The sequence below is a fragment of the Brachyhypopomus gauderio genome, chromosome 1, assembly GCF_052324685.1.
Source record: "Brachyhypopomus gauderio isolate BG-103 chromosome 1, BGAUD_0.2, whole genome shotgun sequence".
NCBI classification, from domain to species: Eukaryota; Metazoa; Chordata; class Actinopteri; order Gymnotiformes; family Hypopomidae; genus Brachyhypopomus; species Brachyhypopomus gauderio.
The window spans coordinates 31,755,697-31,773,247 of NC_135211.1; the positions used below are offsets into that span (position 1 = coordinate 31,755,697).

The window sequence follows — 17,551 nt, forward strand, 5'->3', positions numbered from 1 at the left end:
GGACATTTAAGCTCACACACCACACACTCTATGGATAATGGACACACTTCAGCCATAAGCCATTTATTAGCTATTTTTATTTACATGATTCTGTATGTAGATTAACATCTGGTAATGTAGGGCTCACATGGTGGCCTCAACATATTTTTTCTATTATTATTTTTCAAAAATTGTTGTTGTGCATACAGTGGATTTCATACATTCCCTGATATTTATCTGTGTCTAAGCAAATATCACTTAAGCAAATATGAAGGTCACATTCAGTAAACATGTAACTAGATGTATCAAACATAATGTGTTTTAAAAGGGAATTATAGTGCTATTGGTACAAAGACTAATGTACTGCAATACCCCTCAACCACAGAAGAAGGCAGTGTTGGTCCAGATTTGATTTAATGGGAGTTCACGCAAGCACACACACATACACACAGCATGCCTTATCGTCAAATCAAGTCTAACGCTGAACGTCCTAAAAGCAAAGCCACGACGGGTGAGATCTGTGGGTGAGAACGTGCCATGTCCCCGAAAGATAACGCCCTCTCGACGGTGTCCTACCGCGGACAGTGGGAGGCCGGCGGGGGAAATGCCTGGCTCTCAGACTTCTGAAATAAATAAATCACGTTGTGTGCGAAGCCTCCCACTTCTGCGATTAGGGCTTCTCGGGTATGCCATAACTGTGCTGTTTCTGAGGGCCTCGTGAGTAGCGCGGCGGTGTAGTTAATATCCCGCGGCACCAGGCTTTGATGTCTTAGGTTTTGTCATTATCCCCCCCACCTCGGGCGCGCGAGTGTGGGCGTGGCTACCTACGCGCGGATAACGTCTCACAGAAGCACGGCAGGAAGTGTTCAATTTAGCAGTTGCACTCCGAGCAGCACTTATGAAGGGGGTTGAAAGATCCACGTCAGGGAGCCTCCCACCGGCTCACGGCCCTGCCGCCCCACGGCCAGTGCTGCGTCAGAAACGAGGCCACTAGAATGAGTGACGACAGCACGAACAAACGCAGAATCACATTGTACTTTGGCAGGATTAATGGGAGGTTTTTGAGCTTTTGCATCTTTCTCCCAATCTCTCCAGTCCCCCCCCCCCCCCCCCCCCCCCCCCCCCCCCCCTTACTCACCTCCCCGACTGCAGGGGGGTAAAAAAAACCCGGCTAGCAACCATGAGCATTGGACCATTAAATGCCCAAGACAAACAAGACCGGAGCAGTAGTGTTTACTGCAGGGATGCATCTCAAGGGACCCTATTCATTATGGATTTAATGGATTCACACCCTCTCACCCACCACCCCCCCCCCCCCCTTCACAAAATCTCACTTTCTCTCCTCCACTGCAAGCACGTGCACCTTAACCCCCCTCCCCCGAGTGCCGCATGACCCACGTGTGCGAGCGCTCACGCGGTCGCCTGAAAACGTGACCCAATCTGGCTCATTTCTCAGATAGGTTTAGCTTTTATTCAAATAAAGGATTATGGGTAATGGGGGGTTGCAGTAATCAGATTACAACCCGGCCAAAAACGTCTTTTAAAACTACTTCTTGGTTTCTCCTGGGTGGATTCACAGCGGAACACTGATGCAGCAGAGGTTTGGTGTGCGCTACAAATGTACTGCATGTTCCACCCCAGCCTCCACCCTCCACCCCACCCGCATGCTTATCAAACAGCAGCATCCTCCATCCTCTTGTGCCCCTCTGCCACTCCGCTCCAACAGCTGCTCGCAGCCACAATGGATGTGATTGCGGCGTCCATGGCTAACGGGAGCCAGATTGCTCCATCTTCCACTCCATTGATTATTATTTACTCCGCAAAAGAAATGTATAGATACGGAGAGATGACTTCCCCGCCTGAATCGCTTCGATGATGCGGCATCAGCATTCAGAGGAATAAGAGCGATTATATGGCACGGCCGTGAAAAAGGGAAGACATCGAACAGCAACAGTGGGTGGGACCAGTGAGAGGCCCCTCCCACCATATGGCTATTTGCATATTTTTACAGAAATGCATGAAACACATGCAGGAGAAAGAATGGGCGAAGAAATGAAGGCCTAAATGAGCCATGAGTTGAGAGAGGGAAGGTCTCCAGACGCAACAACTGACCTGGTGAGGGACGAGGCCGAGTGAGGTCGGGGGTTCATTCATGCGGTCATCACTGCTACTGGCTACAGCATAGCCCCTGAGAGAGAGAGAGAGAGACAGAGAGAGAGACAGAGAGAGAGAGAGAGAGAGAGAGAGAGAGAGAGAGAGAGAGAGAGAGAGAGAGAGAGAGAGAGAGAGAGAGAGCGAGAGTGAAGAGTAGGATCTGCTTGCAGATGAATTTGACACATAGACAAACACCCCCAGCTCTTTTATGCAGAGTTTGGTAATCCTAAGAAAATTCACAGAAACAACACAACTAATGCAGCGCAGAACAGGGCCAATATCATTCATTATATAGATGGAGAAAAGAGCAGTCAAACTCTGGAAACACACAACAGCCACCCTCTCTCATACCATTACAGCTCTGCAAGAACAAGGGCAGAGCAAAGAAAATATGGCCCTGATCCTGAATCAGTGTTCCTCACGTTCACAAACACTTCACAGACTCAGGACCAGAGCAAAGAAAATATGGCCCTGATCCTGAATCAGTGTTCCTCACGTTCACAAACACTTCACAGACTCAGGACCAGAGCGAAACAACAAACCTGCTCCCCATGAACCACATCACAACACATCTGTGGGAAAAAAATATGTAATTTATTGGGAATCAAAATCACAAAGCAAAATGCAATCTATCCAGCCCTGAAGAGTCCACCATGGCAGAATACCACCCCCTAGTGACGGCCGGAAACGCAGAAACATCTTGATGAAGTCGTTGCTCTATGAGCTACAGGGAAGGACAGACAGACCCGCTGCCAACACAGCGCCAGGTTTCTCAGCCCCGCAAAGGACAGAACACTGACACAGAGCTGCACTTTACACACACTCGCAGGAAAAAACACACCTGTCTCACTGGAACACAAACACCTTCTTTATTAGACAGGTTTTCAAGCTTAATCTTAAATTTTATTTTTAACAAATTCATTTCAATGTTTTACTGTGTTATTTTTCAATATGATCGCACTTTGGAACCTAAGCTTGGGCAATACAAACACATCATCATTTATTACGAAAGGCCCTTGAGTGATCTGGAGAGTGATGGGGAGAGGGAGAACCTCACACACAACACACTGAATATTAAAGGCTATCTGGACATCCATCCTCGCTCTCTCACTCAAATAAGAATTACATGCATCACTTCCTTTTACATCCATCTATATTTCAGTTGACGTGTTCATGAATGCATGTCTCTCTCTTTCTGTCTCTGCATCTCTAGCTTTCACATTTAGCCACAGTACAAACCTCCCACGATTCCCTTGCTAGTTCCTGAGTGGTTCAAAAAAGCACCCAAGAGTATTTACACAGCTTATGCATTAACACGGTAAATTAATTCTCGTTATTACGCATTTCCTAATGCATTCCGTTGGGCCTCAGGATAGGAATCATTACTGTATTAAAGCCAACACGCCAAACTGTTAAGACTGAATTTAGGCATAAAAATAATAACAACATCAACAACTCAAAGGAAAAGACTTTTAAACACATTTTCAAAAAAACAGCAAGTTTTAAACAGGAGACTGACTCATGGATTTGGCAATGAGACAACGCCACAGAAACATGGGCCAACAACACATGAACAGAACTGTTAATGTTAAGCCCTTAAAATGGCCACAGGGTGAGAAATGCTGGTGGAAGTTGAGCGTGAAGCAGATCATGGGGGTTCAGGCCGACAGGCTCACTGTTATTAGCAGGACTGGACCGGACCTCCTCCTCTCCCTGGTAGACATTTTTCACACCACTCACCAACTGCTCATCCCGTAGCCGTTTGTTTGGGCAGCGGCGAGTGAAACGATACCCTGCAGAAAGTGGAAGGGGTCCATTGCCTTTGATGGCTGGAACCTCAAGTTGTCAAATTTTAGAATTTAAAAGCTTTTATTTACACTTTGAGGCAAACTGAGGAGGTCGTCTATGTCCACTTGGCGAAGGTGGATGACCCAACAGCCCAGGAGTCAAACGTCAGCACAGCCAGGCGTGTCAGAGAAGGGGCAAAAACAGCATTGCTGAGGGGATTGGCACAGATTCAATGACCCTCCTGATCCATGGAGCAACCACACCCATGAACACAAAGGGTCGCCCTCAAGCAAACTCTTTAAACCAAACGTCAGCGTTCGCTCAAACAACCGGAGTTATTTGTTGTCTGTGATGCTTCTACCACCGTCAGTTTATTCACCCATGTTCACTTGTGACTGGCTGAGCTCACAAATTCTAGCTCAAAAAAGCAAAGCCATTTAGTGAAAAACTAACTAACTAACACCCAGAAAACAAAAGCGCCTTTCCAGTCGCGCTTCTCGACTTCTGCTCTACGGCTGATGCTCCTAAAACATCTAAAGAGACTCGCAGCAAGATGGCGGCAGCGAGTGGCCCGTTGACACGGAGGCACACGCAGATGGCGTTTCCAGTATAAACCGCTCGCGTTCATTAAACATGCAGATATATTCTTAAGAGGCACAAAGGTTATTTGTGCTGCAGCGCTATTTTGTTTTCATTAGCGTGAAAGCAATGCATTAGCTTTGGCGCTGCTTGTGTGGATTTAATTTTGTCAAGAGCTTGAAATCTAACTATTGATAACAGTTGCAAAACACATAACAACAATGACACGATGCCTTTTTAAAAACACAGTCATGCGATCAAAAACAGTGAGACTTCCTTCTTTGGGGCCGAGCCAAGTAGGTAACTAAACACAGTAGAGCACAGACGCGCCACCCACACACACAGATGGAGTGTCTGGTATCTATAGTGCGTTCACCTGGCCTCACTGTCAGGATTCTGCCAGTTGTGTTGTGATCAGCTATCCATTCTGGCATATACGCACTTCCGTGCACAATCCTGTTCTGGTCTGACATGAACTGAAGTTTTGTTGTTTTCAGCCATGTTCAGCATTAGCAAACATGAGTGACGTCAAAGGATTCTTTTAGGGCAAGATATTTACCATGAGTGAGAAAAAGATTTTTGAAATCCATGGTATTTTGGTCATTACAGGTAACTCAAGAGTTTTGCTTGAAGTAAGTGTATGTGATGTTAGTAATAATGGAGACACCACTGCCTGCTTGGCAATGGTCCACTGAGCCTCACATTTCGATCATGGCCAAATCTCTGTGAAGATCACCAATTGGACCAATCAGGGCAGCTCAGTGCTGGACCAATCAGGGCAGCTCAGTACTGGACCAATCAGGGCAGCTCAGTGCTGGACCAATCAGGGCAGCTCAGTGCTGGACTTTTGCATGTTGTTACTCTTCAGAGGGCAACTCCAACTTAGTATTGTCCAATGGAAGATTCATCTTTACAGTCTGTAAGTCTGCATTATTATTTGTGCAAAGTAGCTACTACAAGTGTTCAAGCAAAGGCATAGTTGCTCTTGCTCTTGACATTGATGGGGAGCATGTGTGTGCGTGCGAAGGGTGTGTGTGTGTGTGTGTGTGTGTGTGTGTGCGTGCGAAGGGTGTGTGTGTGTGTGTCTAGAGGGTGCGTGTGTGCACATGTAGGGTGTGTGTGTGTGCGAAGGGTGTGTGTGCACGTGGAGGGTGTGTGTGTACGGAGGGTGTGTTTGCGTGTGGAGGTTGGGTGTGGGTTCATGTGCAAACAGGGGGGGGGTCCCCCACTGGATATTCACTTCCATTCATGCTAATTCTACACCCTTGATGTAATTAGTGGAGAAAACTCAATAATCCCAGGATACTGGTGACGTGTCACTTCTGTCTGTGCTGATTCTGTGCCCTTATGTTCCAGTGTGGAGCTGCTGACGGCCACCCCACAGACCCACAGCAAAGCTCTTGTTGTTTTAATGGTTCTTGTAATCAGTTGCATGCCCATTTTTAACTAAAACTATGGAAGTATAGCAACGTTTTCCTTAATCACTAGATGTGCACAAGTGTGGCGGTGGATTTATGATTACAAGCCCTGTTATGGTCACAAACCACTGTAATTCCCCAGCATCTTTGGATACCACCAGCCATTGGAAGGGTTTCTAACCCTGCAAACACACCAGTGTTTACAGCTGCTCCTGAGAGAATAATGTGCACAATGTGTAGAAGCAGAACCACTTTGGCAGTAGACCAATCAGAGCAGAGAAGGTGAGCTAACCAATCAGAGCTGACTGGGCTGATATAAACCAGCATTTACTGTGAACACCTTATTGGACTGCTAATTTGTGTTTCCTGAAGGACTGTTAATATCATGACTCCAAAATTGCAGGTCTGTAATTGGCCACTGTGCCAGACTCAGTCAATGAGTCAAATTAAATTTTTCAGCAAAAATAGTAGTTCTAAAATCTCACAGAAGACAAATTCTCTGTCCCAGTTCCAAGATGGTGGAATGATCTTACACTAGCTGCTCGGAGTGCAGAGCGTCTGTGGTCTTCAAACGTAGACTGAAGACTCACCTGTTTGTTGAGTACTTAAATGAGCACTAACACCACAGATAGCACTTGTTGTTCTTCTACTTTACATTGTATGTTTATTTATGTCTATGCTTATTTGCAGTACTAGGTGATGGCATAGTGTCCAGTAGTTCAGTAGTAGACTGGTTCAAGGGTCTCTTGAATTATGACCCATCTAGGATGCATTCTGTGATATCATGGAACCATCTACTGGACAGTTTGCATGAAATACACTGCAGTCCTTTCCTCACTATTAAGAAACCTATAGTTAAGCAATGCAATAAGTCAAAACACGTTACAAAATGACCCAACTGCACAAACCCACATATTGCTTCACTCTAAACTCCAGACCACCGATTTCAGGAGGACCAGAGATCTGTTCTTTGTTCCGCTCCAGAGGTCTAAAACAGATTTCACACTTGACCAAATGAACTGAATTGGCAGAGTAAGGCTCCAGCGTGAAAATGCCCTTAGAGTCTGGCAATGATAGACTCAGAGAAAAAGAGTAAAAAGAACAAGACATGGATAAACATAAAAAAAATAATAAAAGGACATATGATCTCCGTTTTGCTTTCATATTGTGGTAATCTTTCTTTTGAGTACCTACTGGGGTGTTCAAAACAGCCAAAACTAGCTTCCTTTCATGTTGGGTTAACAGAGATAAGGCATTCCTAATCCCCCCCCCCCCCCCCCCAGCAAACCACAAATACATTTTTGCCCCGTAACCCCCACCCACCCCACCCACATTATGGGAAAAACTGGGATGGGTGGTGAGGGTGGAGGCAGCACTACCCCTGTGTGTGGTGAGGGTGGAGGCAACACTATCCCTCTATGTGTGGTGAGGGTGGAGGCAGCACCTACCTCCCTGTGTGTGGTGAGGGTGGAGGCAGCACCTACCTCCCTCTGTGTGTGGTGAGGGTGGAGGCAGCACCTACACCCCTGTGTGTGGTGAGGGTGGAGGCAGCACCTACACCCCTGTGTGTGGTGAGGGTGGAGGCAACACCTACACCCCTGTGTGTGGTGAGGGTGGAGGCAACACCTACCCCTCTGTGTGTGGTGAGGGTGGAGGCAACACCTACCCCTCTGTGTGTGGTGAGGGTGGAGGCAGCACTACCCCTGTGTGTGGTGAGGGTGGAGGCAGCACCTACCTCCCTCTGTGTGTGGTGAGGGTGGAGGCAGCACCTACCCCCCTGTGTGTGGTGAGGGTGGAGGCAGCACCTACCCCCCTGTGTGTGGTGAGGGTGGAGGCAGCACCTACCCCTCTGTGTGTGGTGAGGGTGGAGGCAGCACTACCCCCCTGTGTGTGGTGAGGGTGGAGGCAACACTACCCCCCTGTGTGTGGTGAGGGTGGAGGCAGCACCTACCCCTCTGTGTGTGGTGAGGGTGGAGGCAACACTACCTCCCTGTGTGTGGGGAGGGTGGAGGCAGCACCTACCCCCCTCTGTGTGGTGAGGGTGGAGGCAGCACCTACCCCTCTGTGTGTGGTGAGGGTGGAGGCAACACTACCCCTCTGTGTGTGGTGAGGGTGGAGGCAACACTACCCCCCTGTGTGTGGTGAGGGTGGAGGCAGCACCTACCTCCCTGTGTGTGGTGAGGGTGGAGGCAACACCTACCCCCCTGTGTGTGGTGAGGGTGGAGGCAACACCTACCCCTCTGTGTGTGGTGAGGGTGGAGGCAGCACCTACCCCTCTGTGTGTGGTGAGGGTGGAGGCAGCACCTACCTCCCTCTGTGTGTGGTGAGGGTGGAGGCAGCACTACCCCTCTGTATGTGGTGAGGGTGGAGGCAGCACCTACCCCTCTGTGTGTGGTGAGGGTGGAGGCAGCACCTACCCCTCTGTGTGTGGTGAGGGTGGAGGCAGCACCTACCCCTCTGTGTGTGGTGAGGGTGGAGGCAGCACCTACCCCCCTGTGTGTGGTGAGGGTGGAGGCAGCACCTACCCCTCTGTGTGTGGTGAGGGTGGAGGCAGCACCTACCCCTCTGTGTGTGGTGAGGGTAGAGGCAGCACCTACCTCCCTGTGTGTGGTGAGGGTGGAGGCAGCACTACCCCTCTGTGTGTGGTGAGGGTGGAGGCAGCACCTACCCCTCTGGGTGCTGGAGTACAGAGATCATCAGCTCCACTGCCAAGGCTCCGGCGATCATGGCGAGACCAGGACGGCTGACGGTGCACTGCTGGTCCAGGGTGCGGTCCCTGGTCGACTGCAAACCAGGACCCCATATAAATCAATTAAACAACTGAAGCATTTGGCAGTAGTGCAAGGATTAAGCACATTATACACAAAATAAGCTTAATTAGTCATGTGTAGTGCCATATATATTCATTACTACAGAAGCATTTTGCAAATGCAACTAAAGCAATTAGGCGTGACTTAATATAATCAATCGCTCCACTGAGACACAAAGTGGGTCAATCCGAGGATGTCGCCCTTGTAGAACGTGCGGGTCACATCCGGCAAGAAAAAGACTGTGAGGTGCACGTGAAGCTCGTAAACTCACATCGCCAGGGGCAACAACATCATTGCAGAAGTAGCAGCCAAGCCGGTGCCCAGGAATGTTGGAGAACAGAGATGATCCTAGAAGATGGAAAGGCACCATAATGAATAATTAATGTCAGAAGCCAACCCGGACACCAAGATCACAGAGCACCGCTCTACTGGCAGCAGATGAGCAGTGAGTGTCCCACTGATCTCAGACCACATGCATATAGTAAATATAGAACGTAAGCAAAACCAGAGTCAAGGCAGGAGTCCAGCCGCATGAATCCTCGCCCAGGTCGAGGTCGCCACCGTCGCATTATGCTTTCACCACTTTCCCTTCCTTCACGTGGAACAAAGCGTGTTGAAAGATGACGCCCACGTCCCACCAATCGATGGACGGTAGGAGAGTGAACGCCTCCCGCTGCCGCCACCAACATACATGATTGGTATATGTGGCATGGCACATACATGGTTGGTATATGTCGCATGGCACATACATGGTTGGTATATGTGGCATGGCACATACATGATTGGTATATGTGGCATGGCACATACATGGTTGGTATATGTGGCATGGCACATACATGATTGGTATATGTGGCATGGCACATACATGGTTGGTATATGTGGCATGGCACATACTGTACATGGTTGGTATATGTGGTTGCTCCACTGCTGCGTTCTTTTGGGGGTTTATTTGCAGACATGTGCAACGTTGCCTTGGTTTGCTGTTAGACCAAAGCCAAATGTATCGCTTAAGGCCCCAAACGGAGGTGAAGGCTGCACAGGGTGTGACACACTGTCCATGACACACTCATCCCAGCTTGCACATAGTTTAAGGCCTGATGTTCATGTGGATCTAGAGCACGTGATGACCAGCAGGATGCCAAGACAGCAGTGGACTTGTAGTAGAACTTCTCCTTTTAGATCTGCTAAAAGCCTTTTTTCAGTAACCATTAAAAGCACCAAACGGTAGATTTCTGCCTATCCAGCAGATACAGGGATCTGCATTCATCCAGTCACCGTTTCAGACGCACACACACCTGGACAATCCTGAATTCACTTCCAACCAGAAAAAGAGACAAAATAATAAGTGTGCTGTTTTTCAGTCGTCATAGTTACTCACCGGGTATGGCTGGCGTCGAGGATGAAGAGGTGGCGGAAGCAGAGGAAGATGATGATGACGATGAAGTGCTGGTGTCTCCGGTGTCTGGGGCCCCGTCTCTCTTCAAGCCGTGTCTCATTACCACGAAGGTGTCAAAGCCAAGAGCGGCGTTGACGATGAGCTGCGGCAGCAGAGATGGTGCTCATGACAACAAGGATGTTTATTTAGCTGTAAACTCATGCGCAGCCCCACAATATCCTGACAGTAGATATTTTATTAGTAGATAAAGGTCAATTAATTCTCATCACTAATTCAATATTGGAATAACTGCAGATAATAAATACAGACAGACGTTTTCAGTTAATTATGCACTAGTGTGCCTTAGTGTGCAAAAAAAAATGTTTTTAGGGTTCAAGAACAGATGATGGGCCCAAAGTTTACATACACTGTGTGCAAATTAATGGTTAAATAAGTACTTTCACACAGCCATTTTCGTCTGGTTCTCTTGTCATACAGCCATTATGACTTCAAAAATAGTATAAAAAATCTGACAACATGGCTACTGCTTGACATGACAGCATGCTGGCTGTCCTATATGTAGTCTACGTTGTTCATTGAACAGGGTTACAGGAAGATCATTAGCAAGTTGATGAACAGTGATGCAACAACTGTTTGCATCATTATGGCCAAACACATACACGTGCACACCAGTTTGCAGTGTGTCGGTAGCTCTTGCAGGAAAAATGGTGAGGACATCGCTGTGTTTGGATCAGCACATCAGAGCGAACGCACTGTTCATTCCAAACATAACCCTAACATGGTCCCTAACAACATAACCCTAACGCTGTCCTTCAAGGACTGCAGAGTGTGGGGGTCCATTATCAAATCAGAGTTTATCTGCATAATTATTTTCAGCCTGTCACATTTGCTTCAGCAATGGGGGGGGGGGGGGGGGTTCAGTCACAACCAAGAGGTCACACTGCACCAGTCCACTTCAGAAAAATGCCAATGGGTTTCAGAAAAAAAAAACACCTTTCACACACACACACACACACACACACACACACACACACACACACACACACACACACACACACACACACACACACACAGTGTCCGCCTCACCTTCCTCCTGCTAGCAGCCACCACCGTGGGGAGCCATCGGCTCTCCCGCGTGTCCATGAGCAGGAAGACCACGTCATGCGCTGCGATCAGCGCCTCCAGCTGCTCCACGTCCCGCCGGGCTTGCGCAAGCGTCTCTTCGGAAAAATTGACCGGGTGTCCAGGCATGGGGATGCTCAGGTTGAAGCCTTCAGCATTCTGGCAGCGGCGGAAGCAGAGAAGAGCATTTGGGGAATTTTATTGGAGATATCCAAGGAAGGCCACACATCAGAAACATATTTCAGCATATTAGAGGATATTACAGGGAAACAGCGGTGGAAGGAGATTTACTTAAGTAACTTGTCTCCTTACAGTTTTCAAGTATTACTAAAGTATTATTAAAAGGCATCCCAGCAGAATTAAAACAGTGGTTATCATAAAGCCTCTTACATCCTGTTATGTTCTATCAGTCACAGGTCAATTACAATTTGTTGTGTCCTTCGAAATGATGGTGTAACCCAAATCTGAATTCATGGTATGAATCTGTCAGACGTGCATGTGCACTGCACCAAACATGGGACCCGGGCATAGACCTGCAGTGACTGAAGCACCCGGTGTGTTTAATGGGCTATTTAAGGTCCCCTTACAAGACTGCATTCAAAACAGGTGCTAACAAAACAAGACCACAGCAAACATGTAGCTCCATCCATGAGGCCCGATGACGTCAAAGACAAAATCACTCAAATTCCACAAACAAGTCACCAACATTCTAATGTCATACCACTCTCTGAATGAACATTTGCTTGCGTTCTGTGTGTGTGTGTGTGTGTGTGTGTGTGTGTGTCCATGTTGAGAGGGACAGGGCAATGAAGACACGGGTAATTATGCCTCAGATTACAGGCTAGCGTCTAACTGGCTGCACACACAGGGGTTCTGAAAGGTAAAGTATGAGATGCTCATTAGCAGAACAGGAGGAGACGATCAATACAAGACACAGGCGTTAATAAATAATGACCAGTGTGTGCAAACAGAGCAGGGGGCCAGTTCACCATGGTGGCCAGATGAACGACGGCTGGTGCAAGAATTACACAGACATGGATTTGAAGACTTTGGTCCTCTGTCCCAAGAATACAAGTGTACACCTACTACGGACACACGTCCATGCTTGTGTTACGTTGATGGACCTACTCCCGCAGATCTTTCAAGAAACCAGCATGAGTCAGCAAAATTTCATCCCAAAAGTTGTATCTGTGTTCATTTATCTCCACAGTACTGCAGAAACAGTAATTAAAGCTTCTCCCATACAAATCTGGCCACACAAATATTGGCTCATTTGAATTAACACGGACAAGTGGCCACTTTGCTACAGTACCTCAGCATCCTATAAAGGGAGTGTGTGTGTGTGTGTGTGTGTGTGTGTGTGTGTGTGTGTGTGTGTGTGTGTGTGTGTGTGTGTGTGTGTGTGTAGGGGAGAGTAGTTAACACTTGAGCGCAAGCCAACCAGACATAAAATAGGGACAAAAAACGAATGCCAGCCATTTTATTAGCACCAGCACAGCAGCAGAACTGAACTTGTAGTTAACAAAGTAAGAGAACGTTTGTGGGGGGAAAAAACAAAACCCGCACTTTTCGATGCCTTTCCATCTCGGGTCAGGCTCACATCTCTATGGTTTTGCAGGAAGGGGGGGCACAAGGGTTTCTAATTACTTGCAAATTAAATTTAATGAGAATGAACCAAGCATCCTGCAGGAAGACCACAACATCAAAGCTTCAAGAGGCTTTGAGAAAAGCTAAAGGTGAGGAAACTCTTTAGAGATCAGTGTTCACAGTATTGGCCTAAAATGGGTTAGACAACTAGCACATGCTTAGTGTGGAAGGGGTCTGATAATAGTGTGGTATTAGTCTGGTAATAGTGTGGTATGAGTATATCCCGATGGATAATGTCTCAGGTGGGTCCACCGGCTTACATGAGAAATGTTATGTTGTTATCATAAGATGCACAGGTAGAACACTTTAGATATCAAGTAATAGATATTGCATTCTGTACAATAATCATTTCAATCATTTAGCCACAACTTCAGTAAACAATTCAAATTAGTTTTTAAAATTCGAGAATATTCTGAAGCCATTAACTATACTGACACGTACCAAAGTTTGATACATTGAGTCAGTTGTACTCATCACTGAAAGTACTTTAAATGGTTATGCCATCTCAGTTACGTGAGCTTGGTCCGCTAAATAAAAATATATTATTCTCAGTATCTTTATGGTGATACACAGTCACCACTAGTGAAAAGATTCTCCAATAGAAGCACAAAACGTTTAGGCCAAGTGGTTTATAATCTGGCTAATGTCATGTGTAGTTAAGAACACCCACACTACATTTGATAAGCATAATCTTAGCGTTAAGGTTAGGGTTGTGGTTTTGAACAGGTATGAAGACATGGTAAAGGTTAGATTTATTACTGGGATTAGGGTTAATGTTAGGTGTGATGGCACATTCATGAATAGGTGTAAGACCAGTAATAAAGTCAAAGCATTGCTTTTATAGTTGCGCTTCTGATGGAAACTAGACATTGCTCGTTGTATCTGACTGAAGGAATCATCTATTCAACACTATGGTTAACTTAGCATAATGTGGAAAGGGCATCTGCTTGGAAAAACACATTCCATGTTTAGGTGGCATGTCAGTATTAGTCTGTATTCTTAATGTCAACACACGTATGTTGAAGTTTGTTTTTGAGACATTTTCTTTTGTGCAGCAACTCTGAAGGTGCACACTCCTTATACGACGTCCATGCTCCTTATACGACGTGCACCTTATACGACGTGCATGGACCTTATACAACGTGCACGCTCCTTATACGACGTGCATTGCATAATATTACATCAAAGTAATAAACATTCCATTTATTCACTAGATAGCAGCACAACATGTACTATATATAATATTACAAAATATAAACATTAGCCTAATACACCGACTTGGATCAAGTCACAATGCAAGAAAACACTTTTAAGCATATTATGTCTACATAATTTATATTATCTATATACATTTGGAGTCCATTTTAAAATGAAGAGCCAATCGGAAATCTCCGCGCTGCTGATGAGGACTGGCTAGTCCTGCACAACACACCGCACTGTAACAGGCAACAGCCTTTCACCAACAGAATGACGCCATCCGAGGGCCAACAGCCTTCGTCAATGCCGCAGTTCACACTTATGTTACGTTTACAGCATTTGGCAAACACTTTTTCTCCTGAACATCTGACATTTTTGTCACTCTGAGTGCACTTGCTTCCTGGGGATCGAACTAATGACCTTGGCACTAGTGTCTTGCTCGGGCAGCTACACCAGGTGAGGTACAGGAGGAGAACTTTAAGGCAAGCAGCCACGATGTATGAACCGCTCATCTGAAATGAATTTGATGATACATTTTCTTTCAGTGGTTTAAGCATCCTGAAACCTCAGTTTTATTTTAGTGCTCAGAAGATGTTTCCTCTGCTTGGAGGTCACCATTAGGAGTCTCCAAGCAATTAAGTGGGCTTCACTCGCTCCTTCTAAGTGTTCGGTTATTAAGTAGCTTTCCATTTTGTTAGCTCCCAAGGGCAGGATAATCTATATAGAGTAGGAACATGTCATTTGTTATTTTGTGTAAAAGGCAAAAGCATCTGAGAAACTCAGGAGTGCCCACTTACGGTGCACAGTGACTTAGCCTAAAATGTAATCATCCTCTCACATTTAGAGACAAAAGACTACTTTAAAAGTGCTGAACTTCACCACAAAATGACTGCGGCACACCACTGGAGATAAGTGTAAGTAAAAGTGTTGAAAAGCAAGTGTAATTAAAACACTTCATTTTCAGTGTTCAACATTATTACAAATTGTCAGGGCTTCTGGTCCGACATTCCGACGGGAGCTCCTCAGAACGATTCATCGTGAGGAGAGCAGGGCAGCGGGTGGGTGGTGGGGCTGACGAAACATTGGATGAACAGATGGAGGCAGAGAAGGAGGGGCGGACAGAATAGAAGGTTGATTCGTTGGAAGGAAAGGGAAAAAAAACCCACCTTGGAAGCGTAAACAACGGCCGACGGTGTTCCTGCACGGAGGAGCACACGCTGGCTCAGAAATCACACTAGCACCATCTCCGTTTGTTTCACACTCACACCATTTCTGCATAAGAACACGACGATGCCGCTGACACGCAGGAAATGTCCCTGCATCGATTTTGTTGCTTAGCGACCAGAATTACATCGAATCTAATTATACCTAGTAAATAGCCGGACGGTCATGACGAAGCTCGTTGCGACAGGGTGGGTGAAAGACTGCAGGGTTCATGAAACCGTGGAGTATGAAAAGGATCTGGACGCCTAAAGTGGGCCAAGACCAGTCGGGTGTTTCCTGCAAAGAATGAGGCCATGCTGTTTCTTGAACAATCTGACATTTTCAATCCATTTCAATTAGTCTTTAGGTTCATTTTGCTCCAAGAGGCCCTTAAACTGAGGCAACTATGTTTGAATCCAAACCTGAGGCAGGCTCAACTTTAACTCTTAAGTATTTAGAGGTCCTTTAGAGGTATTTAGAGGTATTTTAGTTAGAGGTATTTAGAGGTCTTTTAGTTAGAGGTATTTAGAGGACCTTGTCATGTACCATCAGCCTGTCAAGACACGTTCAGCCGATTGTCCTCCCCCGAATACCAACACTGCTCAGCTTGGGCTAATTTCATCCACATATGAAAACACTCAGCTTAGCTCAGTTATCTGCTGAAGCACTGCCACTGAGCCCTACATCCCAGGTTTTCTGTGCACGTGTGCGTTGTTCTGGTTCTGGTATTTGTCTTTTGGTTTGCCCTCCGGTGTTTTGTTCACCTAGTTCATCTGGCACTCTCTGGTTTCTGTAATGGTGGTGTGCCTGCGGCTCAGACCCCTTTGGCTCGTGTTGCTCCGTGTAGTGATATCGACGCCCTTCTGCACCCTGATAACTCCCTTGAGCCGTTTTGTAATTAAACACTTTCCTATATTCCACAAGCACCTGTCTGGTCTCGAAATGATACAGACCTGCTACAGATATCTCAAACTCAAGCAATCAACCCCAAGTCCTTGTCCCCAACAGCAAGACTGGAATATACTTCTCTCCAAATGAAAGCTGTAAATCAGTAACTTATTCCAAACCCCAAAACCCATTATCATTATGCACATAAACACTGTGTATGTCCTTGGGTGAAATATGTCGGTGATGTGATGTCCTGAAATGGACCACATTACATGCCTTACCACGCCTGGGAAGATCTTCCTCAATCTGTCCACGGCAGCCAAGGCCTTAGACTTCCCACCACTCAGGCAGTCTTCAAACTCAAAGAGAGGCTGGCGTACTGGGTTGGAGTAGGAAATCTTTGCGTTATCTACAAAGGTGATGCGTCTCACGCCCCAGCCCTAGAAAATTGAGGACACATGTTAAGAAATGTAGTAGAGAAGTTGAACACTTAAATCTGTGCTGAATGTGTTTTTTAAGTACAAAGTAAGACAAACACAGATACACTAAAATGCTGTATCTGTACTTTACTGGAGTATTATTTTTTTCTCCTACTTCCAATTTTACTTTACTACATATTTTCCATCAGTTTAATACTTTTACTTTGATACATTTTTTACGTGCTGTATAGTTACTCGTTCCTTTTATAAACATGTTAGCTGGTGCTGTCACCAGGTCAAGGGATCAGGCTGTCTTTTGAGAAAACTGCGCATGTTCCGGTCGCGTCTCGTTTACTCTGTTGCTGCCTTCACTGAACACTTCAGCTTTGTAATCTAGGTTCACTTGACACGTCGTGACTGCCGCAAGGGTCCGCGCGGCAAAAATGATGCAATCGCGGTGGCTCCGCCCATGCACGTTGGCCACGCGCGTGGTCGCGTCGCGAGATCGTGCACCTCTCGATTTTTGTGCGTGCGAAGTTACAAGGTGGAATTCATGCACTTGTACGGAACTTTGAAGGTCCATTTTCAGTATTTTCCAGCACCTTCAGCTTATTTTACATATTTATACAAATACACATATACTCGAAATTATTCCAAATAATTCACTTTTTATCTCATTAAAAGAGATGGTACCGTGATTGGTAACAGCAGAAGAGCAGCATAAGTGCTGCATAATAAGCTTGTTGGCGTTTTAATGTACATATATTGGCACCTTCCACACCTTCAACATCGAGTGATCGTGGCGGTGAGGGTGAGGAAGGAGACCACCCTGGCCCTACCTAGAGACAGTGTTTGCGTTTGCTGGAGTGAAAGTAAATTCCTATAGGATGGAGTGCCATCTCTGCCTCCCTAAAGAGGGTGAAATATTGGCCTTCAAAAATTCACCTTCGA

The 17,551-nt window shown here is 46.3% G+C and overlaps 1 protein-coding gene across 3 annotated transcripts in view; it reads right to left on the minus strand.

Moving 5' to 3' along the window:
* Nucleotides 1–17,551, minus strand: part of atg7 (ATG7 autophagy related 7 homolog (S. cerevisiae)) — a 65,428-nt gene that overhangs the window by 30,804 nt on the left and 17,073 nt on the right. For all 3 annotated transcript variants that reach the window (XM_077009783.1, XM_077009792.1, XM_077009802.1), the window contains 6 exons: nt 16,463–16,621; nt 11,211–11,405; nt 10,107–10,266; nt 9,000–9,076; nt 8,587–8,702; nt 2,092–2,167 (listed from right to left, as the gene is read on the minus strand). In XM_077009783.1, coding sequence (XP_076865898.1) covers nt 2,092–2,167; nt 8,587–8,702; nt 9,000–9,076; nt 10,107–10,266; nt 11,211–11,405; nt 16,463–16,621 — 783 coding nt within the window. The remainder of the gene's footprint in view (nt 1–2,091; nt 2,168–8,586; nt 8,703–8,999; nt 9,077–10,106; nt 10,267–11,210; nt 11,406–16,462; nt 16,622–17,551) is intronic.